This window comes from Aedes aegypti, chromosome 1 (assembly GCF_002204515.2).
Source record: "Aedes aegypti strain LVP_AGWG chromosome 1, AaegL5.0 Primary Assembly, whole genome shotgun sequence".
NCBI lineage: Eukaryota > Metazoa > Arthropoda > Insecta > Diptera > Culicidae > Aedes > Aedes aegypti.
The window spans coordinates 119909102-119925813 of NC_035107.1; the positions used below are offsets into that span (position 1 = coordinate 119909102).

General features: G+C 36.2%; 1 protein-coding gene across 1 annotated transcript in view; it reads left to right on the top strand.

The window, feature by feature from the left end:
- The first annotated feature begins 9576 nt into the window (after positions 1–9576).
- The window catches only part of LOC5575022, a 366593-nt gene continuing 359457 nt past the window's right edge, over positions 9577–16712 (top strand). Inside the window, exon 1 of the mRNA XM_021846333.1 lies at positions 9577–10290. Coding sequence (XP_021702025.1) covers positions 10245–10290 — 46 coding nt within the window. The 5' untranslated portion in view covers positions 9577–10244. The remainder of the gene's footprint in view (positions 10291–16712) is intronic.

Sequence of the window (16712 nt, forward strand, 5' to 3'; positions counted from 1 at the left end):
CTCTTTGCAAACAATGTTGAGGAGTGAACTATAAACCAAATTTCTACAATAAAATCAAAAGTATGGAAATCGCCATTCCTGGCCACGCCCATTCATTGTCAAAAATGAAGGATATAGAGACATATACAATCTGATAGTATTCCCGACCGGTAAGTACTGTATATATTGTTAATATAATTAAAATGTAAACTGGGCGATTTTACACCATGAGTGCATCTTGAACCACTTTTCCCTAGAGCAATTTCTAACAATAGCTCCAAATAGACAGAGACCAGACAGCCGGGCGCAAACACATCATCAGTAAAACACAACTCGCACATCATAACAGCACCACACACATATGAAGCACATAGGTACAGGCCCAGTGTGCCGGTCCCGTAATTCATGTTATTTTGAGATTATTAAACCGCGTCTAACAATAATAAAAAAGAGGCTCATAATAGATGCGATCACAACTAGCTTACCGCCTGACGACTACGCAAACGATACAGCAGCGATCGCCTTTCGCTCGCTCTTCTGGAGCAGGTGGCTCACGCTCACTCCCCAACAACCATATGTGTCTTATAGATCTAGGTCCCATTAGGTCCATAAAAGGCTGCCCACACACCTCAACACCTCATCCGCGATCACGCACAACTCTCAGTGGGATCCCAAAATTGACCGGCAACAAAACTTGACCTACCTCAACAGCTGAACAGTGGAGCTCAACGCGGAGATTCGTCCGATGCATTGAGTGCTCGCTTCGGGCCACATGTGAGCGCGATCGGAAGATCTACCGGTCGCTGCTGCTGAGAGGAAAATATGTAAACAACGCGGAACACGATTGGTGCGTGATCGTTGCACAAAGATGCAGTGAGAGTGACGACGGCTTGAGTACTCAGCTAGAAGCAACAACGTTGCATTTGAGTGGCATGCTCTCGGAGTGAGATCGGTTATATCGAGAGGGAGTGATCGCGAGATGATCGGGAAAAACGAGAGAGCTGAATCGATGAACAACGAAACATGGGAGAGAAATCGATGAAAGCAACCGAGGAGGCGAAGAGTAGGTTTAGGGAAAATGTTTGCAAAGGCGGTACACTTATCTTTATACTTGATAACAATAATACAGCAATAATACTTCCTGTAACGCTAAGAAATGCACAGCATGCTACAGAAAAATGAGATAAGGGGTCACGTAAAACATGGATTATGCCTTATTAGTAGGGTCAATGAAAATTCGCGACAATATTTTTTTTTTTGAATTTCGCGATTTACTTATAAGGGATTGACATAGAATACCTCATGACTTATAGGATCTATAGGCGCAACCAATTATTTGTTAATGGTCTAGGTCTTCAACTAGTCAATAATGACTAAACCTTAACACGATATTGAAAGTCAGTGAAAATCTTCGAAGGTCCGTGAAGAACTGAAAAGCTTCACGAGGTCCGCACTGTGCCACAAAGATCTGTGATAATCCACAAAGGTCCTTTAGCCCTTTTGTTCATAAAGGGCCCTGAATGTCTGCTTAAACAAGAAGCACTTGGATTTCCTTGGTCTTACTGTTTATAGGTACTTGATTAGAGGCCAATCATAAATCCCGTTGTTCATTAGGGGTGTTATGCCAATTCATTCTACTTCATAAGAGCCTAACTGACATAGCGATTTCTCTTCATCGATCCTCTCTTTCGCAAACTTCACAGTAACTTTGCTAAATTAGATATATCTGTACTCAGAATCAGTTTTCTGCAATAACGCAAAAAAGCAACGATGAATGCAGATAAGCCCTTATGAAAACACAATGCTGAATTGACCACGGGATGCTATGTGTTTTGAAGGAACATTATTTTGTTTTGGGTTCACTAATCTTAAGCTGATATTATCCTTCTGTCCATTTTCCATATTCTTCAACAATTTTCGTTAGGCAAAAAAATCTCCAGAAGTCCGAAGAATTTATCCTATAATTCCGGAACAACTTCAATATTAATCGTTATCCCAAATGATCTCATGGTCCAATTCACTATATTTTATAAAAAAAAACTATTTGGCATTGCAAATAGCCTTTGAGTTTGAGAAAATGGTTGTCGTGAAGACATTTTTTTAAATAAATCTTAGCCCCATGGGGTGCAAATATGGTGCCAGATATCCTTCGCATTATAAATTATAACGACTATAAATAAAACTTATTCTCTATGTAGGATGTTTTTCAAGGTTTAGAAAAATAATACCTTTTCGATACTTACGATAAATACTATTTTTTTCAATCTAAAATCAATCCAATAACGTTTTGGACAGTTATTATTTTTTCGTGTTCCGTATCAAAAGGGCGTAACTGCAGTGATTGATTTTTCTTCATCGATTTTCTCTGAAGCTAATTAGTAGGCCGCACGAAGGTTTTCTGCTTTTATTTTTGATACAGTACGTCCTCCATTATGAAAAAATTAAAATGTTTCGAAAATCAATTGACTAATTGATTTATACTAATCCAAAGACGAAGAGAAATCGATCCTTGCAGATACGCCTGTATGATACTGAACGCGGGATTTTTATTACATTTCATTATTTTGCAATTCCTGATTTTTTTTTATTTATGAACATCAGTATTTTTAATATTAACTCATAAAACCATAACTGATTGCCATTTTTTTTTATTTCTACGATTTGAGATAATTAGGTTAATTTTTGCTTTTTTCTTAGAAATATTTTATTTTCAAACTGCGCGGAAAATAAAATATTTCTTAGTAGAGAAGCGGAAATTACCTGTCTGCACTGAAAACAAATTTAGAGAAGGTTTGAAGCAAGGTTATTCCATTATGGTTAAGTCAATTGTAAAACATATAAAAAACATTTAAAAAAATTCCAAATGAAAAAAAAATATATTAATGATAAGACTTGTCCTATACGTAAGAGGTTTTGTAATGTTTACCGTTTTATTTATGAAAATCCCTATTTTTTATATTCAGTTTATTGATCTTTTCTTTAATTTCTACAATTTTAGAAAAATAAGCTAATTTTCGCTTTTTTCCTGAGAAATTTTTTATTTCAAACTATACGGAAAATAAAATAAATATTTCTCTGTAAAGAAGCGTAAATTGTATATATGTCTGTACTGAACACAAATTTAGAGTAGGTTCGAAGCAAGGTTATCCCATTATGATTAGGTTAATTGTAAAACATATAGAACGCATTATAAAAATTACAAAAAAAACGAGAGATTGATGAAAATTTTAAAATATTTCAAAATTGAAAACTTTTGTGTAAAAAACTATTTTTCAATGTTTTCTAAACTTTGAAAAACTGAATTTTGTTCAGAACCTAAATTACCTTGGAAATTAACCTTTACGTCCCCGACACCCGACAAGGCATTTCAAATAGTTGCCATTTCGTCAATTTACATTTGATTTTTTGAAACCACTCAAACTTAAAATTTAAAAAGGGACAAATTTTTTGCCATAAATGGCCAATGCAAAATTTGGAACCATGCCGAAGATATTCCTGGTTTTACTTGGGTCACGGCGGTGCCAAATTAGACAAATGTGATAATTTTTCGATTTATTTCAACTAAAACGTATGAAACTGGTTAATTGTGATCATCTCAACATAATTTGAAATAGTTGTGTCCATTCCGGAACACCGTGGCCGGTTCTTCCAGGGCCCCTTTGGGTCATTTCCTTTTTATGGCCAAAACATATCGTAAATTTGGTTTCAACAAATGTGGCCACTCCGCAGGTTCTTCTAGGGCCTCTTTTGGGGACATTTTCATTCTATGAGCAAAAAAAAGCCGTCCGACGTCTCAATCTTCATGAATTCTAGTAGACATGACAATGAACGCAGAATGAATATTGCAATAATGGATGACCACATGCGTGGATTTAGAAGTAAACCCAACATAAGCGTGGACTTCGGTTAGTGACCTTACCAGTCCGCTATGAATCAAGTACGTTATCGACGAAAGCATAAAAATTCGCTTGCGCACTTCCCAACTAACCTATTTCACATTGAAACGAGAATGAATGACGTTGCTAAAATGAAGGAACTTCATCATTACCTATTTTATCTCTGAAAGGAAGCTTGTGTGAATGTTTAAGCATACTCCGCTAGAACTAATGCGCAACAACTGTATACAAAACTGCTGAAAATGGAGAAGTAAACCAACAAAGTTTCCATTCATGAAGAATCTTCGCCTTGTTGTGGTTCACAAAAGCTCAGAGCACTTCAGATCGTACCGACTAAATACTTAGTTTCCGTTCTTCTACCTTCTTCAGGAACAGAGATGTTCTACTCTCAGATACCCATTGAAGCTCGTCCGAAAATAGTTCGAGGAGTTTATATATGATTACTTTTCTAGCAAAGAACAACCAACAAAAGGCAGAATCGTTCAAATTATATCTCCCAAAACAACCAACACGCTCCCCCGAGATCAGCCAATTTTGTAATCTCCAACTACCGTAATAATAACAATCATCAGCCTCTTCACTTTCCACTTTCATCTTTCCCATAGATCATATCATTGAAGCCGCAGCCACCTACTCGCGGCGGACAGGTTGCAGCAGACAAGTGGTAGAACCTCCTCACAACGATCTCTGCCACTTCGAAGACGCATTCCAGTTCAACTTGCCTTGTACGGCCGGTGATTCTCTTGCAATATTTACGCTCAGCAGCTACAGTAAAAGAGGTGGGAAACTATCGACAGTAGGTACTTGTCTTATACAGTTATCATGTAATACATAATTTACAATATTTTTCAAAATTTAGAAAATTAATTAATTTGAAATATTTTGAAATTGTATAACCATTAATAATTTTAAAAAGCCAAACTTTTACAAAATTTATAAAATTGAAAATTTTTGCAAGTGTGGAGGAATTAGTACCATACTATATAAAATTTCGAAAATTTGAGAAATAAATTTTGTACACTATGGGATTAGCATGGTAGTTTTTGAGAGAATCCCTCAATAAATTCTAGGACGAATAATTTAAGAAATAACTGACGAAATCGCTGGAGAAATCATAAAGATAATTCTGAGGAAGTTCTTGAAGGAGTCCCTTGAGGAATTGGAGGACGAATACTTGCCCAAGTAACACAGCTAGTTATATATGAGAAAATAATTCAAGTTTTCAACATATTCTGTTGTATTCTTATAGTAGTATTTACTTTATATCAAACACTTGTATAGCTAAAACAGCGCAAAAAATGGCGGCTTATATAACATCTTATAGATCTAACAACTAGTTAAAATCACATGCAATTGACGATTTACAAACAACCCCCCAACATAATAAAGATGCAAATTTAAGTTGCGGTGATCATTTGTTCTAATTTTGTTATTTTTCAGTACTAAGCACTCACAAATCAAGAATATAGAGCGACATAGTTCATTTGTTGTAATTGAGGTATTTGAAAGTGTAAATAACGTATACATGACACAAGATTCTTATTTATGAAACTGGCCAATGTTTTGGTTGTTGTGACATTATTTGTAAGCTATATAACTTGAAAAACACATTTGTATAACACACTATCTCATTAGAATGTCCAACGTCTAGATATATACAAAACGAATGTACTTACAGCAAAATCAAAACAATTTTTTTGTCATAATATGCATGGCTATTCCAATTTGAAAAATATTTTTCAAGTTATCATATCTATAATTCTTTATTATCACTGAAATGAAGATAAACAAAAGTGGATCATGTTCATCGATACTTGGGAAGTTTAATATGCGGTTCAAAATGTATGGTGAAACTTTCAGTTTTACTCTTCAATAATTCATGGGCCATTTTAATAATCCTTTAATATAATACAAATCCTCCTAAATTGTGTTGTTTTGATGAATTTGCTTCAATTCTAACGAAAACACAATATGGCAGAATTTTAATTATTCTTACAGCACCGTTCGAAAATGTTCGAACTATTCAATTATTTTATTCAACTTTAATATTACTCTGATCATATCGGTTACACTCCAAACTGTTACTCATTTTTTTACATAACTTGTCATGATTGCTTAATTCACTGAATTGAACCCAGATTTCAAACAAAATTATCTGGATATCGTCGACATGCGGCTTCAATTGATTCGAGTTAAGGTGATTCAAATTTTCAATCGGTACTGTAATCTAGATTATTTATTTGGCAAAATGTGAAATGGTTTTGTTTTGATTCTGAAATAAGCTGGAATTACGTTAGAATAACTTCCTCAGAGCATCTTAACTAAGGATTTTTGATAAACTTATAATAACGTTTATAATACATCTTGAGAACATCTTTTCAACATGCTCTTTGAGAATTTTTTTTATTGTTCTTTCGATAATAATAATAACACCCAAACAACTTTTATATAGCTTCTTGCTTAGTGAATCGATTTTTATCCGTCGAACGTCAAACATCGGTTTACAAATGTAAACATTGTAAAATTTGCAGTAATGTTTACGGAAAAAAATCGTGCGGTTGCTGTTTTTTATTCATCCATTTGGGAGCGTAGTCGACTACAATGAATGCAGCCAACACAGGGGAAAAGAGCTGCTTTATTTCAATAAATACTCGTGAAAGATCATCATTAGGAACCTGTGCTTTTTGCTACCAGATTAATTTGATATTATGTTGATTTCAGTGACAGGTGATTTCAGGTGTCCCTTGGCAGGAAACGCTCCGGATTATGTGAATCACGGCCGTCAGAAATTGGCACCTTTTTGTGTTTCTTTCTCAAAGCAAATATAGCAAAGTTCGTGAAGTTCATGGTTAATACAGGGAATTCTAGAAGAAGTGACCACTTATGTTCCGACGCTTATGCCGCGAAAGCTGTTATTTTCTTCAGCATTTTCTGCGATTTTTTCTCATTCTTACCGTTATTATTTTCAAACCTGTTGTTTTTTTTTTGTAATTATGAAAAGTAACCGACTTCCAAGAACCATCGCTTAGCGATTTCGTTGCATTTCGGTTCCGGTTGATTTTTCTCCAGAGGGCATGAATATGGCGTTTTCGACTCTTCTGCAATAGTCGAATGATATCAAAATGGCACACAAGATTCATCAATTTCGACGGTATATCGATGTTTGAATCTTGTATAAAAAACGTTTAAAACACATTATTTCAGCTTAAATTTGTAACCTCCGATTCATAAAGCTTCATTTATCGTTTTGAAATGATTTGTTTTCTGGGAGCTATTTTGTAACTGTTTTATAACACAAGATGTTATGGTATTCACTATTATAACTCTTATATGACAATATGTGCTACATGGTATCAAAGAAGATGTTTTCGGTGTTACTTGGGTGGAGAATCCACTGGAAGAATTTCTGAAGGAATTCTTGACGAAATCTCCTAAAAAATAGGAATCCTTTGAAAAAATCATAGATAAAACCCTGGAAGAAATTCTGAGGGAATATATGGAGAAACTTTTGAAGTAATTCCTGGAAGAGTTCTGATGAAGTACTCGAAGGAATCTCTTATTAAATTCCGGGACGAATACCTGCAGAAATCCCTGAAAGAAATTCTGTGTGAATCTCTGAAGAAACTCCTGGGGGAATTCTTCGGAAACTCTTGGGGGAATCTTAGTTAGTTCTAAGGGAGTTTTTGACAAATTCCAGCACGAATACCAGGAGCAGTTTTGAAGCAGTACTTGAAGGAGTCTTTTAAGAAATTGCAAGACGAATACGAAGAAATTACTGATGAAATCACTGGAGGAGTTTAATGAATGTCTTAAAATATTACTGAAGGAATTTCTTGATGAAGCAATTCCTATAGGAGTTCTTCGAGGAATCCATGATGGAATTTCTGGAGGAATCTCTGAAACAATCTTTCAAGGAATACTGGAGAAATCCATTGAACAATTTCTGAAGGTCCCTGAAGGCGTTCTTGGATAAATTCTTGGATGAAGTTTTGGAGAAATCCCTTGAGATATTGTTGAGAGATTCCTGTAGGCGTTCCTGTAGAAATCTTTGGAGAAATTCTTGGAGGAATTCCATGAGAATTTTTTGGATGAATTCTTGAAGAAATTCCTTGATTAATTATTTAGAGATCCTATTGAAATACTCCTAGCGGATACTCTGTAGAAGTTCCTGGAGATATCTCTGGAGGAATTATGGGAGAAATCTTTGTAGGAATTCCTAGAGTAAATTCTCGCAAGGATTTCGGTAGGGATTTCTTGAGAAAGATTCGAATGAATCCATGGAGGAATATCTGTAAGTATCTCTGTATTGTTCTTCCATGGTATCTTTAAAAAAAAAATCTGTAGAGATATATCGAAAAATTTCTGGACAATTTCCTGCGAGAATCCTTGCATAATTCTCTGAAACAATGCCTAGAGTATGCCTTGGAGTAATTCTTTAAAAAGATCCTCTGATGACTTTCGCTTGAATAAATCCTGAAGACATCTCTGGAGATAAATTTAGAGGGAAACCCTGGAGATATCTCTGTAGGAATTTCTGGAAAAACCTGGAGAAATTCATGGAGAAGTCCCTTGCAGTGTTGTGAAAAACTCAAATCCTCATAACTCACGATTGATATTTTTCATGCGTAAGTTTCCGATCACGCAACTCAGCAGTCATAAAATAATTGATGAGTAGGCTCGTAGTTCCACAGTTTTCTCGCACAAAGTAATGATTCAACATTAGTCTGGTAGAATTACGGTAATGCTTTCTAACGGTAACAACAATGAGTTTTTGATGGAAAACTGAATCATTTTTGACGGCTTGAATGTGATTGAGTGATTTTGCATGAAGAATTCAAGCGTGAGATCCACGAAACTCATAGACACACAGCTCATAGATTGAGTTTTGAGTGTGAGAACTAACATGGGTCCCTGGAGATTTTTTCTGAATGAATCCCATGAGAAAGCCTTGGAAGAAATCCAAAATAAATTACTGGCGGGAATCGCTGGATGTATCATTGGAGTAACTCTTAGAGGAATTTCTTGAGAAATTTCTTGAGAATTTCATAGAGGAGTTTTTGGAAGAATGTCTGGAAAAAAAAATCCTGCAAGAATCTTTAGAGAAATCCAGGAGGAATCATCGAATTCCGGGAGGAAAGCGGGAGGAAAAATCATTGGAGTAATCCTGGAAGAATTTGAAAGATTCCATCAATAAATTCTTGAGGGAATTGCATAAGAAAGTTCAAAAGAATAATAATATAATATTTATACATATTTCCATATTTGGTCCAAATCAAAAGCCAATACCTTTTCTTATACAAACCATCGGCATAAAAAACCACTCTCACTCTTGAAAGCCAATCGACCATCACCTTCTTTTCCACCGGAGTTTCTTCTCACACACATCTGATTCGTTCGGTTGCTACCGCGCCGCGCCACGCTTTTTGGATGAGGAAGAAACAAGATCAATTCCCCCCTGATGATGCATGGCTAGGCCCTCTCAACAGCTGGGTGGAATGGAAATCCACATGAAAACCGCGTGAATACCGTTACCCGGGCTCAGCCGGAGCAGTATATCTCGGACTCAATCTCGGAGTCGCACCCTGAGTTCCCTTGCACGACGATCGCTCTCTTGCGCTGCTGCGGCTCTCCAAGACCGGCGGTGCCGGTTGTTCAAGTCCGCGCAAGAGCTTTTCCGCGTCATGACTTTGGCGCCGAGTTCGGACAGACCCACCGGTCCTCGAAGACCTCGGAGAGCCACGCGCCAGCCCACTTCGGCCAGTAAGTCACCAACGGTGGCCAAGGAAGGTTCGAATACGCGATCGACCGGGGGAAGTCTACGCCGAAGCGAGGAATGCACCGTGCGAATTCTTTTGTGGGGATTTTTGTGCAATAACGTTGTTCGCACTAGACTAGAGCGGTTGATCAACTGGTCTTTGGACGGAAGAGTTCGGTTTTTGTGGCGGAACGCGAACGTGTGAATTACGCGGGGATCTGTGGTAATCGCAGAGGAAAGGAATTGCGAGGATGTTTGCGCAGTAGAATAGCTCTGTTGCGAAGTGGAGAGGTGTTTTCGGGTGAAGTTCTGTGAAGAAATCGTTTGATTTGATTGCCCCTAGAAATTGCTCATATGTGTAAAGGCTTTTCGGTGAAGATCGCATTTGTTGCAGCTAATGACGGCAATCAAATTGTAAAAATAGCAGCTGAAGCTGCTTCGAGTGTGAAGTGTTAACAAAGTGCATTACTAGAAGCCTCGACGAAGCCCTTTCGGGTGTGACTTCTGGGGATCTGAAGAAATAGACAAGTGGAGTAGCTGTTGCAGACAGAAGAGTACGGGTCACAGAGTGCAGACAGTACTGCGAGGAAAAAGGAGGACACCGAGCAGACGGAATGGCCCATCCAAAGATGATGGCAACCGCCACCAGTGTGATCATAGGTGAGTGAGTGCAAATGGGGAACGCGACAATTATATTACGACAATTGTTCGAGGGATGCCGACGAGTGTAAGAAATTATTTTTGTCAGTTTTAGAGTGTGAATTTCAGATTTACTTTCATCTCTTCTGAAGCCAAGTTGAGTCGAAGGTCGGCTCACTTTAAGGTTGAAGAGGGGAAATTTTCATAATTATCTTAATGCATTTCTGAGTATTTTTGTGATGTACAATTTTAGAAGATGTTGTTGATTGATTACACTTTTTTGCAATATCTTTAGACAAAATTTCTGAAATAATCTTTAAGATGAAAATGAATCGAAGGAACATCTCAAATCCTAAGGGGCCCAAACCGTAAATGTTTACATATAAAAACCAAATTTTATTGAAAACATTGTTATTTTGTCCGATTTCAAAAATAACAAGTTATTTGTTTTTAAAAAGCTGTGCATTTCCTTTATTTTTAAATTGCAGTAAAAATATTAAGTCAGTTTATGCTTTACCAGTTGATAACCAAGTCTACATATTTATTTTTACATAGCAAAACAACCAATAAGTACTCAATTCTGTCCGAAACTGTATGTATACGTTTCAGAAAATTAACGTTAGTTGAGTCAATAATGGCACCGGTCACGTCTTTGAGGTAATTGGGGAACGGTAGAAACAATAACAAAACTTCTGCATCTCCGCAGCTGTTGAAAAAACGGTTTGTTTTAAGTGTGGGAATTAGAATTCAATCATATGGTTTGAAAAATCAAAACTTTTCAAAGCGGTGATTCCAAAAAATGTTGTTGAAAGATGCATTTATGATATCTTTTAGTGTAAGCCCAAAATAAAAAATATTTCAGTGTAAACCAAAAACAAATGTTATTGAATATTCCATATAACTCATTGGTACTATACCAGGAAGGCAGCAACAGAATCATTTTCATAATTTTATTTCGAATTCTCTGCAGAGCTTTCTTCCTGGGATTACAACAGATAGTCCATATTGGTACAGCATACAACATGGCTGGCCTGAAAATTTGTTTGAAGATCAACAGCTTGTTCTTAGGACAAAGTTTCGATTTTCTGTTAATAAGTGGATACAGACATTTTATATATTTGTTACTTATGGCTTCAATGTCCTAAATGTGATTTTTCCAAGTTAAATTTATAACAAGCATGACTTAACTTCAGCTTACAAATTTTTTTTAACCTCTCTCAACAGTGACAACATGTCTTCTTGAAGATTTCAAATAATGAGTTTTTGGTTTATGTGGGAATATTATATGTTGAGTTTTGAAAGCATTTGGAAAAATCATCAGTATGAACAAACTTTTTTGCAATATATATACAAACTTTTTTGTAATCTACTACAGATGACTCACAGGCTTCATGCCAAACACTGTCTTATGCTTATTCTATGTCTAGAAGAGCAATACCAGTTGAATAGTCTTCAGATTTGTTGGAACGAATCATATTTGTTGCACGTAAAAGTTGGTGAGTGGTCGAATGTCCATGTCGGAATCCGAATTGCTCATTGGCAAAACAAAATTTTTGGTTGATGTGGACCATCATTCTGTTCAAAATGACCTTTTCAAAAACTTTACTGATGGAGGAAAGCAAACTTTTGTCCAATATAGCTGGAACTTCTGCAGGATTTTTATCCGGTTTCAAAATTGGTACATTCCAATTTGTCAAGAAAATATGCCAACTGAAAACATTTGTTAAATATATCAACTAAGAATGATAAGCTACTTTCTGGAAGTTTCTTGTGAGGATTTAGAAAATTCCATCATCGCCGGAGTGTTTCATATTTTTGATTTTTTTACTTATTTCTTCCAAATCAGTTTCCCAGGAATTTTCGAAAACGTTATCTTGATTGAGAATGCTTTCGAAATCCTGAGTAATTTGAATTTCAATTGGACAATTAGTGGGTCCTAAATTTAAGTTGAACGCGTTTTCAATCTTAGGGTGTCTACTCGTTTACATACATGAAATTCCCTGATATTTTCAGGTTTTTCTTCCAGATTCTGTAAAATATTCCCAGATTCAAGAAATACTCTAATTTCAGATAGATAAAAAGTTATTGACAAAATAGTTTGATTCAATAGCGTTTCAAACTTCCAGATTTTTTTAATGCATGCTGAAGCTATAACTAGGTGGAAGAATATCAAAGCTTAATTTTTGGCAACTTAGGCAACGAAAGCTCTCAGTTAATAACTGTGGAAGTGCTCATTAGAACACTATGCTGAGAAGCCGGCTCTGTCCCAGTGGTGACGTTAATGTCAAGAAGAAGAAAAAGAAGAACAAATTTTCTTTATTTGAGAGATTTGCAGCCCGAGGCTTGGTCATCTCTTATATTTCTTCAGGAATTCATGTTGTGATTATTACCAATGGAATCCCTTCTAAAATTTTCCTAAGGATTTCGCAAAACAATTTTGAATTAGATATCTCAAAAACATAACCTGATTTGTGCCAAATATAACCACATAAATTAATTCAGAGATCGTCAAGAATTTATTTACAGATCCTTTCGGATGTTTTTCAAGGAAGCCCTAAATCGCTCAGGATTTTATCCAGTGATTCTTCTATCGATTTTCCTTGAACATCCATTAAGACTTCCGATTAGAACTTGTTTGAAATTTCAACCAGAAGTTTCTTCAAAGATGCCTCCAAGTATTAATCAAAAATTTGGAGATTTTAACTAGGAATTTTTCTAATGATATCTCCAGGAATTGCTCAGAGATTTATTCGGGAATTTATACAGTAATTCTTTAAGATTTCTCAAGGAAGTCTTTAAAGATTTGTCCAAGTATTCTTCCAGGAATGTTTGTAGGCAATTCTTCTCGGAAATGTCAATTGAATACATCAGAAATTAGAGAAACCGTTAAAAAAATCATGAGGTGTTTCTAAAGGTTGGGTGACAAAACGTCGAAAGACAAAACGTCGAATGCCAAAACGTCGAAAGAGCAAAACGTAGAAGGGACAAAACGTCGAATAGTCAAAAATTGAACGAAGCGAAATTTCTTGAAAGAATAATTCTCTTCCGGAAGAATAAATAATTCATTATGTGCTAAACGTTATTCATAGCATACTTACCCGACCTCGATGTGAAAAAAAGAAGTCCAGCAAACAATGTTGTACATTTGACATTTTAGCGTTAGCGTTAGCGTTAGCGTAGTTACGGTATACTTCGTAGATTGGATACTAGCAACATTCATGTTTCTTTTTAATAATCTCATCCTGACTACTTTCAAGAACAAGGCAGGGGAGTATACCTTGTTCAAATCATAAACAAGAATACTAAAAGCATGAATATCGCTATTCCCGGCCACGCCCATCTTTACCGTAACTTGGGATAGGGGAAGGAAATGTTGATGTAGCACTTACTTAATGAGAGGCCACCGACTTAGCGACCCCCTCATAAGTGCTACGGAGTTGGAGGTTAGGGAAGGTATATTGTCAGGATTCGCCTAGAAAGCTGGCGATAGACCATAAATATTTGTTGTTTAAGCGTTTTCAAATTAATCTTTTGAATGCCGGCAATCAAAAGAGAAAACAATAGCTTATTTATAGTATAAATAGTATTTCGCGAAATGCTTGTCGATTGTGCAGTAATATTTTTGCTCAATAACCAGTAAAAAGCAAAACCGATCCCTCCAGGGTCATCGGATTGTATAAAATAACGATACGCGTAAAAAAATATCACGCCTATTGAAAAACTGTACTGTGCCCATTGAAAAACTGTACTGTGCCCATTGAAAAACTGTACTGGGTGGTACTGTATTTTTAGATAATCGAAAAACGAAAGGAAGCGCGTTCGAGCTAAACACCCTGGGATAACACAGTCGGTTTTTCTGCTCAAAATTATACGAAAAGCAGAATCGATCCCTCCAGGGTCATCGAACGGTTAAAAAGCATCCACAACCGATTGTTAGTTGCGTAACACCCGCCCGGACAGAATGCGCAATCTGAACATAATTATCAAACTCCGAAAATAACATTTTCCGTTCAAGAAACGATCAGAAGTTCCACGACGCGGACAAAAACGATCCGGAAGGCTCACAAAAAAAAAGTATCATACTGGAACAAACTCACCGGATTGATTCTCTAATGTCGTTTTCGTTTTTAGGAACTGGGTCGGTGATCAACACATGAACAAACAAACGTCAAACAAATTGTAGTCCGGTCGAACCTGAATCGGGTTGGGATTGAAACTGTGATTCAGAACGGGTTGCGCCAGTTCCAACCTGGGTTCAAAAACGAATTCGACATAAATTTATGTGCTGCCTGTCACTTCCGGATGGTTCGGTGAACTTAGGGCAGCCAAAAACCAACAGTATTGAGGACACAAATCAAACAAATCACTTTTTCATTTTTCACTTTTCACTATTCCATTTCTGAATGTAAAAACTGTCCTGCTTGGGCTTCACGAAGCACTACCCAGCAAGACGCTCCAAAACAGGAAAAAAAATATCTCCGGCGACGAAAACATGCGCGAAATTGTGAGCTAAATCTATCGGACGACGCAAAACCGAACTGTCCTGCTTGGGCTTCACGAAGCACTACCCAGCAAGACGCTCCAAAACAGGAAAAAACAAAACAAAAAACAATGTTGTACATTTGACATTTTGTCCCTAAACCGTTTCTAAAGCAAATTTTAATGTAACATCTGATGAAACTCAGGTAAGTTTTAGAGTCATCCTTGATAAATAACGCCTACTAGAAAAACTCATAAACCCTCGAGGAATGTTAAGAAGAGTTTCAATATAAATTGTTGGAAAGATTGAAAAAACAAGCAAAAATGTGTAGGATTTTCTGGCAAAATTCTGCTGTGGTGATTGGGGTTTATGTAAAAAAGGTCGAAGGACAAAAGGTCGAAAGACAAAAGGTCGATAATGATTTGCATGGTGGGCAATTTTTCCTTCTTTGAAAAAAGATTTTCGACCTTTTTTCCCTTCTTTTTTTGTTCTTCGACCTTTTGCCCTTTCGACTTTGTCTTTCGACCTTTTGTCCTTTCGACCTTTTATCTTTCGAACTTTTATCATAGATTCGTTAATAAGTATCGAACCTTAAACTATTTATATTCTTCGATGAAATTATGGAGAAATTTCTAGAAACAAATCTGGAAGAACTCCATGATGACAAACAGGGTCGAGTTTGAGAAATTCTTTGAAAAGTTCTCAATAGATTTTCTCGAATAATCCTTCGAGGGTATTTTTTTTCTTTGGAATAACCGGAGTTCTTATCGGGTTTTTTTTTCGAAGAAAAACCTCTGAAGAATTGCTCTCAAAAATTCTGAAATTAATTTGCGGTTTTTCTGTCAAAATCTTTGGACGATCTCCTGGAGAATTCGGTTCAAAAATATATCTAGAGGAAGTCCTAGAATAGAGTTTGTAAAAATATTCAAAGTAATCCCTGAGCAAATTTCTGGAGTATGGACGCTGAATTTCCTGGTGCAAACTCTGGATAAATTACTCAAGATATTCTTTAAAAAATCGCTGGTAGAATATCTAAGATAATTGATAGAAGGATCCTTTAAAGAATTTCTGGAGAGATCCTGTTAGGAAACCTTGCAAGCATTCCAGATATAATCTCTGGAGAAACCACTAGGATAATTCCTGAAGCTTTCCCTCGAGAAATTTAAGATTGAAATTTTAAAGAATAAGTTGAAAAGTCTCGTAACAGTGTCTGAAGGTTTATCTGGAGCCTACATAATTTTGCATCAGAATTTACTGAAAGCAAAATATGGAAAAAAATATACTTCAGAACTTCAGAGACATTTCATCAAAAATAGAGACTTGCATCAAAATAGAGATCCAGTCTCCAAAAAGAGACCTGCTACTAGTCCTAAAACTGATAAATTGATTGTTTCGACGTTTTATATTGAAGTTGTTTATGTTGGAACATAAACAACTCTCAATTTAAAACGTCGAAAAAATCAATTTATTTGCCATGTCTGGAGATTACTCTCCCAAAATCAGTTTCCCAGTTTTTTCTAATTTCGAATAATTTAAAAATTCATGCATGAAGGTATGTGAATCCATTACTGATCAAATATTATCACTATAATTAAATCATGTCTTGGGAAGTCTATAAAAATCCATACCCGAAAAGATCCTCACTGAATAGCTATAGGAGCGTTTTAATAGCGGGGCAACCGACAATTTTTGGGCGGTTTCGACGTCCTCCCCGACGAAAATCCTACCATGAATTACTGCCTCAGAGAACTGTTATCGAAATTCCCTAAGAATTCCAGGTTTTTTCCAAGTTTAACAAAATTCCCTGATTATTCCAGCTTTTTCGCAATTAATTAGTAATAATTTGTTTTCCTCTTTCAAGGTGGGAATTTGCTTCTGAGTTTTTGCCAAATTTTAGAAAATTTCCTCGACGGCTTAGAGCCAGGATCCAATCCAATTGAGAAATTTCATTTTCAAAATGTTT